General features: G+C 36.9%; 1 protein-coding gene across 3 annotated transcripts in view; it reads right to left on the reverse strand.

The window, feature by feature from the left end:
* Positions 1-239: 239 nt before the first annotated feature.
* BTAF1 (B-TFIID TATA-box binding protein associated factor 1) overlaps positions 240-15,263 on the reverse strand; it is a 47,357-nt gene continuing 32,333 nt past the window's right edge. For all 3 annotated transcript variants that reach the window (XM_005238936.4, XM_055799819.1, XM_055799825.1), the window contains 17 exons: positions 14,150-14,303; positions 13,948-14,057; positions 11,706-11,907; positions 11,159-11,307; positions 8,039-8,191; positions 7,409-7,530; positions 7,031-7,198; positions 6,771-6,848; positions 6,561-6,690; positions 5,737-5,878; positions 5,448-5,578; positions 4,887-5,012; positions 3,953-4,105; positions 3,138-3,349; positions 2,820-2,979; positions 2,081-2,251; positions 240-1,836 (listed from right to left, as the gene is read on the reverse strand). In XM_005238936.4, the coding sequence (XP_005238993.2) occupies positions 1,690-1,836; positions 2,081-2,251; positions 2,820-2,979; positions 3,138-3,349; positions 3,953-4,105; positions 4,887-5,012; positions 5,448-5,578; positions 5,737-5,878; positions 6,561-6,690; positions 6,771-6,848; positions 7,031-7,198; positions 7,409-7,530; positions 8,039-8,191; positions 11,159-11,307; positions 11,706-11,907; positions 13,948-14,057; positions 14,150-14,303 (2,508 nt within the window). In that variant the 3' untranslated portion in view covers positions 240-1,689. The remainder of the gene's footprint in view (positions 1,837-2,080; positions 2,252-2,819; positions 2,980-3,137; positions 3,350-3,952; positions 4,106-4,886; positions 5,013-5,447; positions 5,579-5,736; positions 5,879-6,560; positions 6,691-6,770; positions 6,849-7,030; positions 7,199-7,408; positions 7,531-8,038; positions 8,192-11,158; positions 11,308-11,705; positions 11,908-13,947; positions 14,058-14,149; positions 14,304-15,263) is intronic.

Below are 15,263 nucleotides of genomic sequence, written 5' to 3' on the forward strand. Positions count from 1 at the left end.
CTTGTCTCTCCCCCCAGTTAGATCATCAGTTGAAAGACAACAAGTATTCTATGTATGAACACAGAGGCAGTTGAAAGCACAACAAATATTCTATGTATGAACACAGAGGTGAACTAATATAATACTAGTAATCCAGCTGAAATTTCCAAAAGCCTCATTTATTTACCTAGTCAGCTACAGTGAAGAAGTCTTCTCTACAGAAGAAAACCTTATCATGGACATAGGCAACATACAAGTCATATATTCCCAGTTCTGTTTATTTCCATGGAATGCTAATTTAGTTACAATATGGCAGTTCATAACTACTGAAATGTGACATTAATTCATTTCCAATGCTGCAGAACAGTCTTGATTTATATATATTGTTCTAAAACAATCTTATTTTACATAGTTGAGGTCTCTGGTGGTTTTTAAGCTCTGATGCTTAAGCACACAGCAAGCTACAAACCTTAGGTTTTATATTTATACATATATTCTATGTATTCAGACAACTGCTGTAAGTTATCTATAATTTAATATTTATAAAAAGTGCATATACTGGTACATATGCACACCTAGAAACACACTTTTACTACTGCCTCCCTTTTATAAAAAGCTGCATAACATACAGCCATATTATTCTCACTCACTGCTATTAAAAGTCCTTTACTATCTTCGTTACACAATTTCAACTATTCAATTCCCTCAAACTGAATGTAGGTATTTCTATATATGCTTTCTCCTAAAGAAAAAAATCCTCCCTATTCCTTTAAGAAGCTTTAAATCATGCATCAGTTTAGTAAACAGTCACTTTAGCATGGATTTTAGAATCCTAGACAGTGTAAAATCTACTTCTGGAAAACATCTGTCTGTATATTTAATTTCCTCTTTTAGTTACAAAAAATATATAGGATTGAAACATAATGAATACATGCATCTCTCAAAGCGGCTATATTCTAGCCTTATAGATAAATTAAAAAAGTACACCCCTGCTAACAGGATGCAAACATGGCCTCAAATAGACCATTACCTGTATTTAATATAGCTCATTACTTTAAAAAGTTCAAGTCAGCTGTTCTCTCAAGATGGTGTCAAAAGACTGAAGAGCATAATATATTTATACTCAATATACAAAGGTGGGTGCACATACCTAGTGCCATTTAATTATTCAATAATTTCAAGGCTTCTAGGCTTTGCCTCTGGTGATACAAGTCCTGAAATGATCTGAATGAAAGTTTAAGTTGAAAATAGTTTTTTAATACACCATAAAAGCAAGTCATGTTTAAAAGAAAAATGTACACTGAACAACCTGAAGTACTCACTGAAACAACTGTACAAAACTATTATAGATACAGAAAGAAATAATGGTGGACTTAACTTCAAACAGAAGTAACACTTAACATATGTAAAAACTTGCTTTGTTTTATTCTTCTACCAAGTAAGAATTTGCAGCTGTTCAGAACAAGTAAAATTCAAACCACCTCACAATGTTTACGTTTAAAGTTCTTTTATACAGTGCAAACGTTTAAGACAGAGTAACTCCCCAGTGAAACAGGTGACACTACTCAGTGCCAATCTTTAGGAGATTCTTCTTTCAATAAGTTTATTTACATATTTAGCTAAAGGTTCACTATATATGCTTTGAAGTTTGCTGAATATCAGCAGAAAAATAAGTGAACTAGCAGCAGTTGTATTATGAATATATGATGGTTACTTTAATGAATGCATGAAGTTTTCAAGACTGTATTCAGTGTCATACTGTTCTTGATCCCATAGTTCTCCAAGGTTTTCGAGTACTGATTTCATTGATGCTTTCCCAGAAGAGGTAGAGGTATCTGCTTTTTCAGTTTTTCCATCCTTCACCCAAAAAAACCAACAAAAAAAAATCAATTAATATACAGAATAACGTTTTCAGGACTACATGAAATTCTTCCAAGTCTGATGATTCTTTTGGGGAGATACCATTTCCTGTTTTTCAGAGAGCTGTCTATCCATCATTCCAACTCCAAGTGTCAGTATGGTTAAATTTTACATTTTAAAGAAAAACTTCTCCCTAAAGTTACTCTATTTTTGGTAGGTATTTGTAAAAACGGTTCTTTACCTTGTCAAGGGTGAACAGATCAAGAAGCTGTTCTGTTCCCATGCTCTGTAGGCTTGCGTTTTCTTGGCTGATCACTGTATTTGCAATATTCATTTTGAACTTTTGAAGACCCATGATCTTCTCCTCCAGAGTTCCCCTGGTTATCAGGCGATACACATTAACAACACGTTTCTGAAAAAGAAAAGCACACTTAGATAAAAAGCATAACCTTCTAGTACTCATCATGGACAGTCTGGAAGCAGTTTGGCTTGGAGTTATCCTTCGGTAATTGTACTTGGTAAGTCTGATGTTAGACAAAAAGAATGAGATTACACCAGCATATAGCAGAGGCACCTGCAATTGCATCTGTACTCAGGAAGTTAAGAATTCACTGCTTTTTACAGCTGTAGAGGGAGACTAACAGCAATCACTCTTTCCCTGTCCAGGCATCAGAGAAGGACAACCCTGTGGGGCTTCCCTTCAGTTCCGTGTCTCAGTCGTGTCTCTTCCTCCACTGAAAGGTGATTCTGCCCTGCCCTCACCTCAGCAGCTCAGGAAGTACAGAAGAGAGGTGTACAGAGTTGGTGATAGGGCAAGACAGCACACACTTCAACCTCTGGCATATATGCAAGAAAATAGCATGAATGGAAGCTTGGTGGAAACCCCCAGATGTCACTTATTATACGCTACAACTTTATCCAAATTCAAAGAAACAGGAGTTCAGCCAGGGAACAAGCTTAAGGGAAATGAAGTTTTTCACCTGCCCAATGCGATGTGCCCGATCCATGGCTTGCAGGTCTCTCATTGGGTTCCAGTCATGTTCCACAAACACTACTGTGTCAGCCCCTGTTAAGTTAAGTCCCAATCCACCAACATGAGTGGTGAGCAAAAGAACATCTATAGATGGGTCATTATTAAACCTGCATACAAAACAAAAAGTTTAAGGGTGGGAAATCTCATTTAAATAATGAATTTATGAACCTCAACTGCTCTGAGGCAGACAAAATAATTTTGTACCTTATAAATAATACAGTTTGTTACAGTTGGCTTCATATTGATTACAAGGGGATATGCTTACCGTGAAACAATGGAATGCCTTTGACCAGCAGGTATGCTGCCATCTAATCGTAAATAAGTAACTGAAGGTAACTGAGGTCTGAGAAGGTCATGCTCCACTATATCAAGCATGCTTTTAAGTTGACAGAAGATGAGTACTCTGTGCTGGGCCACAACTGCTTCCGTACCGCTTTCTGAAGATCCACCGTTCCCCAAACCACAGTCTAGCAGCAGCTTGAAGTAAAAGATTATTAAAGTGTATCATCAAATGACAGTAGATCTCATGTCAATACTTACATTGATGGACTACCAAAAGTAGAAATAAGAGAAACAAACTACAGAGGGAAGTCTGTAAGTGACACATCGCTTAAATGTCATAATGCAAAGTTAGGTTTCACTGTCAAACTGAAAAAATTGAGAGTCAATAGAACAGTAAATTTCTTAATTTTGCTTTAGCTAAAGTTAGATTGCATTCCATATTTAATCAAGCTAACAGGCTCCTGTGTATTTCTCCTAATTATTAGGAGAAAAGTTCTTCTGTAACAAGAGAGACAGAGTACAAAACAGAATACAAGCAAGGTTTTTGACAAGGCAGCAAAAAGTATGTAATCCTCATCACCTTGAAGCAAGGTTGTGCCTCCCCCCTACCCCCTTGAATTAATAGGAAAAATAGGGCATATGCCTAAAAAGCCCTTGTAGTCTATTTCATTTACTTCTTAACTAGTGTTTTAAGATCAGGTTTCATACTGATGAAGTCTTAAAATGAAACTTTCTAAACTGTAGCATCAATAGAGATGCATTTAGGAAATTTAAGGCACAACATGCAAGTCTACTTACTTGTTTTAAAGCTGACAGCTTAGGTGCATGTTGGATATCTCGAAGGGATGAATTATGAGCTGCAAGTTGCTCTGTAATTCTTTTGTATTCTGGATGTTGGGTTGTTAACACTAACGCTGGGTGGTTGCATAGCTTCCTCAAGTATTGCAATGCCTTTAATTATTGAGGAAATTAAGTTCAAAGAAATGGTTAGCAACAGTGTAGTTACAGAAAAAGACTGAACAAAAGAGGTGTAGCTGCCACTCAGCCACACTCCACAATTTGGACTGTAGGGTATACTTTCATTAAAATAGAGTTGCACATTTGTATTAAGAAAACCTGGATTTCAAACTGTATCCGTGCATAACGATCTTGGTTCCTGTTGCAGGAACAGTACAAAACCTACCATTTCCCACACTTTCATAGAAGTGTGGGATATAGCACACAGGTTTGGGAGCTGTGCAGAGCCTTTGAGCATTATTGTTTCCATGTAGCCAAGACTTAATCTGGATTCTGTACAACCTTCATAACGTTATGAACCTTCATAACTTCAGATCTAACCTTAAGGAAACTTTTTTGTTCATGTCTTGGAATCTTAATTTTGTAGGGTAACAACTGATGAGATCAAAATTAGTTCCCTCTTGTTTTGAGGTTTTACACTTTTGATAATCAGTTTTTAATTGAGAGTAGTATCCAAGATCTACAAATAGCTGAACACCAGTTGAACAGAACACACTGAACAATTTAAGATAGTTTATATGACTCAAGACACAAACCATAATTTAGACATAATAGCTATATATCACATTCCAGTCAATCTGATCCAAAATCTAAATATCTTACTTAGATGGTCACCAACAAGTTAACTATTTTGACTTTCATTTTTATTAAACCCAGAAATACAGTTGCCAGAAATAAACTAATCGAGTAGTAAAAATTACTGAAGAAATCTTACCTGAAATACATGACCTGTAGCTTTAAGCTTTGGTTTTTCAGTTTCTTCATTCAATGAAATTGATGAAACAGTTTCATCAATATCACATTTGGCACGAGACTTGGCAAAATCTTCATAAAGCTGAACCTGTAGACCAGGCCCCAGAGGAGAGAATGAGTAAGTTTTCCCCAACAGAAATAAGACAAAGTCATTTTTAGAATTAGTTCTGAATTATCAAAAATAAAGAAAGCTATTTTATATGTAGCACAAGATCAATATTAGCAGTGAAATCTCTTGCAAATTATTTTCTTTCAGCTTGGAAAGTATTCTTCCAAAAAACGTGCACATGCCTAGATAATGTTTTTGTAGAACGATACCAGAAATTAAACTAAATAAATATTCCACTGCAACTGGACTGAAACTAGTTTTCAAACATACTAGAAAAACATTTTAGTCCTATGGTCCCAGAGAACATCAGACCTGGTATCAGATTGACCCAGGAATGCAGAAGTGGTTCCACTGTGGTCTTAAATTGTGCTGGGGGGAAAAAAAAAAAAGCTTCCAGCCACTTTTTAAGCATACCTGTAGAGGACTGAGAATACAGTAATAATCTTGAATAATTTTAGGTGGAAGATCTTGCAGTACATCCTCTTTCATTCTCCTTAGCAGGAATGGCAGAACTTGGCGGTGCAGTGCTTCCATTGCAAGAACCCCTAGTGAAGGCAATGGAAGCAGTATTATGGCAGGGGGTGGGCAGGGGGGAATTCAAAACATCCAGACCCCACCAAACTCTTAGCTGAAACTGGCAGCACTTTCTCTTTTCATTAGCAGTTCAAAGTAAGAAAACCAAGATTTAACCTTTAATCCTTACCAGCCTCTTGTTCTCGACTAGAGCTTCGGGCATCTCTACTTGCCAATATTGGTTTGCCATAACGAGCTGCAAACTGGCGTTCAGTACCCAAAAATCCTGGCATAAGGAAGTCAAACAATGACCACAACTCTAAGACGTTGTTCTGAACACAAAAGAAACATTTGTTAAGTTATTTTCAAGAGTAATTAATTGTCACAAGTTACTAGAAACATTTCCATACATATTTAACACCACCTATAAAACACAACAAACGTAACACTCCAACGTAATTTTGAGCTCCTGGAACACGGTGGCTCTTTCATCAAACAAAACTACAGAAAGACCTGTACATGCACTTTAACATATAAATGGACTTTCCACTGTGTCTGATGTCTTAAGGCACACCTTGAGTTCTGGACAACAAAACCCAGGAGACACCACTGGTCTTAGTTCTGGATGAGACAGATACTCCACAGACAAGTCACCAGGACAAACCCCAAAATCTGGAGTTCTCAGAGCTGAGTTTCTTGCCGATTTCACTGGAGACATAAGGAAATGCTCTTTCACCTTCCCTGCCTGCTACTAAAGAACAAGTGGTAGAGAAGGTCTCGTTGCCAACTTTCGAGCCCCATTAGTAACACAAATCCTGCACCCATTCCCCTATACATGGGTATACTGGGAAAGGGAAAGTTTCAAGCATTTAGCAATGAAAGGCTGTTTTACAATGTAAACTCTGAACAAGACAACTCTGATTAAAAAGCACAATAAAAACCGACTGCAAAACAGGTCTCTTGCTTACTTTCCACTACTCACCCAACTCCTTAGGAAAAAAGAATAGCAGTTACCTGGATTGGTGTGCCAGAAAGAATTATCCTGTAATTGGCAGTTAGCTGTTTTACTGCTTTTGACAGCTTTGTTTTTCCATTTTTTATTACGTGGCCTTCATCAAGAATGCAGTAATTAAACTTAATATTTCTAGAAGAGAACAACATAGACTTAAGTGACATTTGAAATTTTAAGTTATTAAAAACCTCAGAAAACAAACCAATTCTTACCTGAAGAAGTCAATGTCATTTCTTACAACATCATATGAAGCCACTATGAGATTGTGTCTTTTCACCTGGTGCTGTAACCTTAAGAAAAAATACAATATCATAACTAAAGTGTTCCTTACATATGTTATTATTTCAGCCTCCTGAGGTACCATCACAAGTTTTACCATGCCCACAGACTGTGCTTCAGTAGTAGTGGTAAACTGCAAAATTCTGTGTGTGGTATTTTATTCTACCCAAGCCATAACTGCAAAATACATTACCTTGCTCTCTCAGTAGGAGGTCCTGTATAGTGCAAAGGATTAAGATATTCTTTTGAGCAAAATTTGCCCACTTCATCCACCCAGTGTCCTGTGAGTGTAGGAGGGCACACCACCAAGGAGGGAAGAGGAACACTGTCCACCAGTTTTGTTCTTGCATATTCCTGAGCCCTTTAAAAATATCAAAACAAGTTTGAAAAAAATTGTTTCTCCACAGTATAGTTGAGATTGGAAGGGGCCTCTGGAGGTCATCTGGTCCAACCCTTCTGCTCAAGCAGAGATATCTACAGCCGGTTGCCCAGGACTATGTCCCGAGTCATTACCATAGATAAAACCTATCCTTAAAGTCTTTAAGGCAGATCATTATTTTTTTAAGCTTACCTGAGGCAATGATCACCCGCAAGAATGCAAATGGATTGTAAGGTTTTTCCTAAACCCATGTCATCACAAAGAATGCCATGAAGTTTGTATTTATTGAGAAATGCCAGCCAGTTCACTCCATCCTGAAATCAGAAAACAGAACGCCACAGAAGTAAAAACTGGCTTTTGGCTAGTTAAGCTTCAATTCTGTATATTCTGTTGTCCATCACTGCCAATCTATGACTTGTTTCCCACCATAAATGCATCCACTGCAGCCTATAAACTCCAAGCAGAAGGGAATAAATGGAGAAACATAAGCAGCCAAACACTACATAAGGCCTGGCTTTGCAGTGGTGAGCTGCCACCCTCAGCCTAAGCAAACGCATTGGCCGTTCCCCCAGAAAAATGACAGAATCCAGACAAGGGGGCCAAAAACCCCCCATTGTTAAAAGAAAAATGGTGTAACTGGTATGTGTTAATTTGCTCTTCCTTGTAGGAGTTCAAGATACCTACTGCACAACTCAAAACAAGACAAAAACCCCATAACACACAACTGAAAAAAAACTAGCACCTGAAGAACTCCTGCCCTTCCATAAAGCTGTATCAGACTGGAACTTATTGATCCTTCAAAATGCAAGTATAAGCTGTTACCTGCTGATATTTTCTGAGTTCTGCTTTGATTGGTACTGGAATTTTATAGTTTTCCAGTTTTTTTCCATCCAATAATTGCTCCAGAAAGTGCCGTTCTTTAGCTTTCATTCTGATTAATTCCTCAGACATGTTTGGTGGATCTGGTATACCAGCCTAGGATAATATTTTTAAAGCAGTAATGTAAGAGTTACAGTACTTAATTCTCACAGACAGTAAGAAATAAAATGTCATACTAGCTTAGACATTTTAAAATGGCAAAGATCTGCAGTCTTCTCAGTTGTATAAATCCAAACTCAGTGCTATACTACTTTGATTCCTTGCAGATCAACTCATCCAGGACTGTAAGGTACAAAAGACAAATCCTACCCCAAAGGACACACTGAAAAACTTGATACAATCACACAGAAGAGGAGAAATCCTGGTCATGCTTGTAAGAGTTTACGAAGACTGAGCTGAGCTATTCTGTGCTATTCATATTCATATGAATATTCATATTCATATTCAGCTATGGCTGGCTGGCAAATCTTTTGACACCCATTTCTCCTTAGCCACAATCTACCATCCAAAGTTAACAGACATTAGCAGAATTAGATTTAAAGTGATACTTAAATCCATAGTATTTCAATGATGAATTCAAGCAGTTACAAATTATTAGTAAAAAGAAAATCCTAAACCCCTCCAGGTCTAGCAGCAGACCTTGGCTTCCTAGGTACTCCCCACACCAGGCCAGACGCCCAAAGAAGCTATCTGCAGACCAAATATGCTCAGACATCCTTGCTTGCTGACAACATACACTAGCAAAAGAGGCACGGATTATTTTCTCACCATCACATCCGTCAACCCAGTTTTCTGGGCCACCTCCAGCTTTAGTTAGCTTTACTTCAAAACCCAAGTTACTAATCACTTAGGGAAGGCTCCTGGCAAAGAACTCCATCAAATAATTCCACTGTGTATGTGGTTAATAAGGAAGGGGGGAAACTAACCTGGATTTCAGATGTTAGAACTGCTCCAATAAGGTACAAGCATGTACACACACACAGAGACAACTTCTATTTGTTAACTGCTCTTCCTGCCCCACCTTTTAAAAGGACATGTCTGAAGTGTGAATACTGTGCCAGTTAATGTGGTTCAAATGTATTGCAGCTTGCAGTATGATTGTTTATCGATCAAACAGGACAGATTAAGTTGAACCATTTATCTTACAATCCTTCTCAGTCATGTTTTCATTTTTGTGGTTGAATGCATAATGAAATGGAGAATAAAGAGACAGGAAACTCAACATAACTAAGTTCTCTCAACTCATTTATTGTTCTTGTTGCCAATTTCTCACAACTGGAAATCCACACAAAAATACAGATTTGAAGCTCCAAGCTTATTCAGAGCTCTATCACTTTTACTTATCCAGCAGCTGAATTCAGGTCTTGCATTTTAGACAGTATATAAAAAGCCAACAATAAACACAAAAGATTAGATATAGCCTCTTTGTTTAGTTACAGAACTAAGTCGTGCTTCAGGGACATGAAGTTGAAATAGTGGAAATTTTGTTTGTCTTAACACCACCACTGTAACTACTGAAAACTGTACAAGTTTGTCCTATGAAATAGCTGCAAGACTGACCTAACAGGTCTTCCCATTTAGAAAACAGTAAAACTGCATCCACGAAACACCACTCAAGTTTTTTCACACAAAGCATGTGTGAAACAGTGTCTACAAAAACTTTATTACCAAGTTATTTCAAACTCAAAAAAGGATTCCTCAGTAAACTATTTCCACATGAACCATCTATTTCCCTAGTCCCTATCAATCTACTCCCTAACTTCATCAAGATGACTCCAACCTCTCTACAGTTATCTAAATTCCTTGTTTGGCCTAACATTTAAGAACTGCTAGCATTCAAAGGACCATCCCACAACAGGACTGATATTTTCTCTCACTAATATCTACTTCACTCTAAGTTTGCATACATAATATAGTTCAATATCTGATACCGGCCTTCCTTAACTAGAAAGTGAAGCCCTAATAAAAGAAATTCTTGAATAACTATGGGAAAGAAACATGAACTGATCATGCATATGTATGCAATTAATAAAACAAGTATTCTACATTTAAGAGATGCTCACTAAATTGTATTAAAATAGCTTTCAAAAAAATTATCTAAGCTACCTGTATTCCATAGGACTGTATTTAAATGCATACAAAGAAGGGCACTGGTGCAAATGGTATTGGAATGAACAGCAGCATGCGCAAAACTCATTTCTACTTTGCTCATTTTCCATTTTTTTAACATTTCAGTGTAAGTATACAGAAAGTAAGTGCTCCATTTAAGGCAGATTGCTAGTTATCAGATTCTAAGGTTCTATTATGCTAAATGAACAGTTGAGATAATAAAAGATACTAAACCCATTAAACTGACATTTTTTTCCTTAGAAAAAAAGCAAATTCTCAACTGCCTTCTATTACCATCTGGTGGTGAAAGTAAGTTACTTAGAAGTCTTGTAGTCCTTGGAATGGAATATTAGAAAGTCTGAGGTATGCAAGTCATAGCAGTAGTAAAAGCTGAGGCAAATTTGTGCTGATTAAACACTACTGGATCATATAATACACATAATACTTTGCCCAAAGCTCTAGGATGGGGCTTTTTCATTTTAAGAACCAGGAGTAAGTAACTGCACTCTCTACGCTATTTCTATTACTGCTATTTCATCTTCTTTTCCTTTTAAATCACTATTGCTTTTTTTTATGCATCTCTTGACTACATACACAACACCACACATACCTAGGGAGAGGGCACATGTAACTCCTAAGACTTCCGAGCCACAAATAGCAGAAGCAGCACTACACAGTATATTAATGAATATACACTTTACCTTCATGTACGCAGTTGAAATTAGTTTCTTACAAAGTGCTATTTTACTTTAGTTTAGGAAATTAATAACATAGGGTACAATTTTACTCATTTTACATTATAAAGGAAACATCTTCAATAACGCGATATGGACTCTACATCTATAAAAACCAGTTATTTATCATTCATTAGGTCAGAGGCTTGGATGTTGTGGCTGGTGAAAAAGTGGATACAGAACAGTTCACATACTCGGTATACTTACAACTTGAGCTTACCTCAAGAGGCATTAGTCTAATCAGCGTTGCAAAGCACTGGGTAGCCATAAAACGTACACTGTTTGTCTGATCGCTCATTCTACCCAGAACTGGAACCACTAGAAGAACAATGTACGGAACAATACCAACATCCAGCTGCTCCATTACACCTGGATCAGTTATTAAGGAAACAGTTCTCACCAGTTCAGGATCGTCTGATATCAATATATACCTGGCAGATTTCACACTCAATAGGTAGAAGTCCTTAATACGTTACATTCACATGAACAAGATTTCTACTGTGGGAAAGGGGAAGTTCATCTACCCAGCGACATTTAGCTGAGTGAATTCCATGGTTTGAGAAACTGAATTACTTCCACCAAAACTTCATGTAATATATAAAGGCAATGAAATGAAAGTTTCTGCTATTTCTTGTCCACAAGAGGAAAACAGCTTAACATTTAATTCCTCTTTTTTTTCCTTTTTCTTTCAGGTAACAGTTTTTATTCCCCCAGATTAAGCAACTGAGAAGAAGTTTCTGCATTTTTGAATACTCAAGCAAGGATACATGCAAGTGCTTCAATTGCACCTTCTTGTTTGGTGTTGTCATCTATTGCTCCCAACCAGGGTAGAACTTTCTCTAGAAAGATATTCATTGTTTCCATGGTAGCTATTTTGCTCATAACACCTACACAACGAGCAGCCATGTGCCTGACTGCCGTGCTGGGATGTTGAAGGCACATATAAAGATGAGGCAAGTGCTGTATTAACTGAATAAAAGAAAAGGATTGTGGGGAGAAAGTTAATATGAAATATAAACAAATTACTGAATTATTTTTGAAGTAAATAGTCTTTTTAAGTTACTGTTGCCTCCCAAAGAACACTTGAAATGGCTCCTTCACAAGATCTAGTTATTTAGAACCAAAGATTTTTTTCGGAATAGAAAGACAATTGGACTTTGAAAAAGTATTATTCTCCAATACAGTTAAAATTCAAGATAAAATATTTCGGGTTTTAGTAAAAATGAAAACTGAAGAAGCCCTTGATAATTAAGGAAGTGCTTCACACTGGAAAAATACAGTACTAAATACTCAAAACTTTTTATAAAATAAAGAATTATTGCTTTAATTTTTTCTTAAATACAGATACATAAAGAAACCCCTCCAGCTGGCAAATTTGTCCTAGACTCAACCCATTTACAGTTAGGCAGATGAATTACCCATTTTGGGAGTCCTATTAACAATATGCAACAAGACAGACACCCAGGAAGAAATTCATGTTTTCCCAAGGGGGTACATGTTTAAATGTATGTCTTTTTTTCATTAGCACAATTACACTTTTATGTCCCATATCTTAAATGGATGGTCAGGTTTCTCCTAGCATGTGAGTCCCTAAATACTAGCTTTCATGAACCAATTCCACCCTCTGACTTTCTGCGATTGAATTTTTTTTTTTTTTTTTTAGATCTGGATACAATATTAGCACCCCTAAGACCAATCTACACATAAATATATATATACGGTGTGTTGTTAATAAAAACCTAAGTCTTTTCATGTCATATGCTAAATTCTCTCAATCATTTCAGTATTTTCTTAAAATAGGTAAGAAACAATTCCCTATGTTCCATATGGGTCTTCTCCATCTGCTCAGAATTCAACAGCCATTCCTTACACCCATCCTCTCTCACTACATCCTTTCTAGACAGTTCTGCTCTACTTATTCCTTGCATGGGAGCCTTTCCATATATTTTTATCATCCTGTTGCCCTACTCTATCCCTCTCCATTTCCACTGTATTTATTTGGAAATATAGTACTGCACAGACCAATACTGAAAATTGCGTTCAGATGCACATATAATGACGACTTTTTGTTCTCTTTCTTTAACTTCCTATTGATTTTTTTTAACCCGTATTTTACATTCATCTGATACTTCCACAGAACTGTCAGGATTTGTTTCATGATCTCTCTCCTGAGTAGAAACAGTCGGCTCAGAGCCTACTACTGCAAGCAGGATGTTAAGTTCTTTACATTGAGTAGTTGGTAAAAGAAAATATTAAAAAAATCAATCACATCCAATCTACTTGGGGGTAAAAACTGAAGTCTTCCATAATTTTTGCATTCCTGGCACAGGGACCCTTTCTGACAACCTTCAGCCTGTTATACAGCAGTCAGGAGTAAACTACGCAGACTTCATTACTACCATTCCCTGCCCTGCCCACTCTGGCCATACAAACTACCTGTCAGTCTATTAGAAGTCAATACATTTCAGTCAGCCACAAAATGCAGCATAACAACATTTTTATCTGTACTTTAATAACAAAGAGAAGGGATCATATTATCAGTCTGTTCTCCAAGTTTAGGAAATCTGGAATTAGAAAAGCAGAGCTGACGTGCTGATTTCAGTGTAACACAATAGCACAAATATTGTACCTCAGACTTTGGATACAATCTTATTTGGGCACCTCATCCAGAAAAGGGTAGGCCAAGGCTAAGTTGTAGGCAGGTGTTCTGCAGTTTATTCTACAACTTGTATAAAGCAATAAAAAAAATTTAACATCCTATAGGACGCAGTGAAAACACAGCTTTAAAACATCACAGCCCAACTGCTGAAGACAGAAGGCTGTATCTTTAGTTTATCAAGATGAGGATGCAGGACTTGACGGACAGGTATGTGAGTATGTGAATGAAAACACCATTTGAGCAAAATACAAAAAACAACTAAAAAGAAGCCTCATAAAACAAAGATTTAAAACAGAGGCAATGAACAAACTGAATTGCTTCATATAACAGCTGTTTTAGCATATGATTACCAGAGGATGTAGCTGAGTATCCATTGAAGCTGCTGTTGTTTCAAAAACCTGCAAAGAATTTACTAGTTCCTGGGCAGGAGCATCTCCTTTTTCAAGTAAGGACTTTCGATCTGTTAAAAACAGAAAAGGTGTGTTCAGTTTAAGACTGACATACTGCCCTCAGCCTACCAGCCCTCCCACCTTACAACAAAAGTTAAATTACCAAAATTATTTATGTGAATGTTGTTCCTTAACGAACCAACCATAGCATCCCAGAGATGTGGCAATCCTGTTGCCATTTCAGCACCAAAATGTTTAGCTATAGTAGATAAGGCAAATTCAGCTCCTCTTCTCTGGACAACATATGGTTTCTGAGCCTAGAATTAAATGATATGACCAAGTATTGAGGACAGGTACATTTAAGAACAACAATTATTTTCAACGAGGCTCCCATTGCTCTATGGACAATCAGTTCTGATTGTGTGTTTGTAGGTTATAGCTACCTACAACACATTTGCTGTTCAGCTTTTATCTAAGTTATTTTCTTTATACAGGTAAGAAGTTAAAATCTTTGATAGCGGCATAATTTAAACCCTTTAAATTTGGGGATTGGCTTTTGCTGACACAAGCCCATTTCAGCAAGAGGACTTCCAACCGGTTCCAGTTCCAGAACCTCAGATATTGCCTATATAGGGACACCAAGAACGGTAACACGTTAGCAAGATTTCCCAAAAACAATGCTTAATTTGTTATTAAGCACTTTCTCTTGCTCTCACCCTCTTCAAAAAGCAGAATTGATCAAAATCACTTTAGCGATCAAGAACAAAATCCACAATGCTGTTTAGGAATCACTGTCCTGACTAGAATCTTACTAAAACTTGCTGAAGCTTAATATGACTAAAACAGTAACAAAAAAATTCAGTGTATCAAATGTAGAAGTCATGGGTATATCCTAAAGCCAGTCATAATTCAAATACTGCTTTTAATGCTTCAGAGCATCCACTCTGCATCAAGATGACCAGCATCAACATGGGTAAGAGGACACAATTACAGCACAGCTTGTGGAAATCCATTTGCATGGATTTGTATTGAGATATTCATATTTGTTCTAAAGTTAAAATATTTCAGGAGTTATTAATTTTCTTGATAGTTTAAATCTTCGGTGTGTCATTAGCGTCCACGAACATATGCTGCTTATATCACAAAATTTTACACCAACTCAGTTCTCTCATTAAAAGATCCTGGACATCCCTATTATAATGTTATCAACTCCAGTGAATTCAAAGGAATCGGAGGAAAGGGCGGATGTGAGTATTGCAAATGCAAGTTACTGAAAT

Source organism: Falco peregrinus, chromosome 1, assembly GCF_023634155.1.
Source record: "Falco peregrinus isolate bFalPer1 chromosome 1, bFalPer1.pri, whole genome shotgun sequence".
NCBI lineage: Eukaryota > Metazoa > Chordata > Aves > Falconiformes > Falconidae > Falco > Falco peregrinus.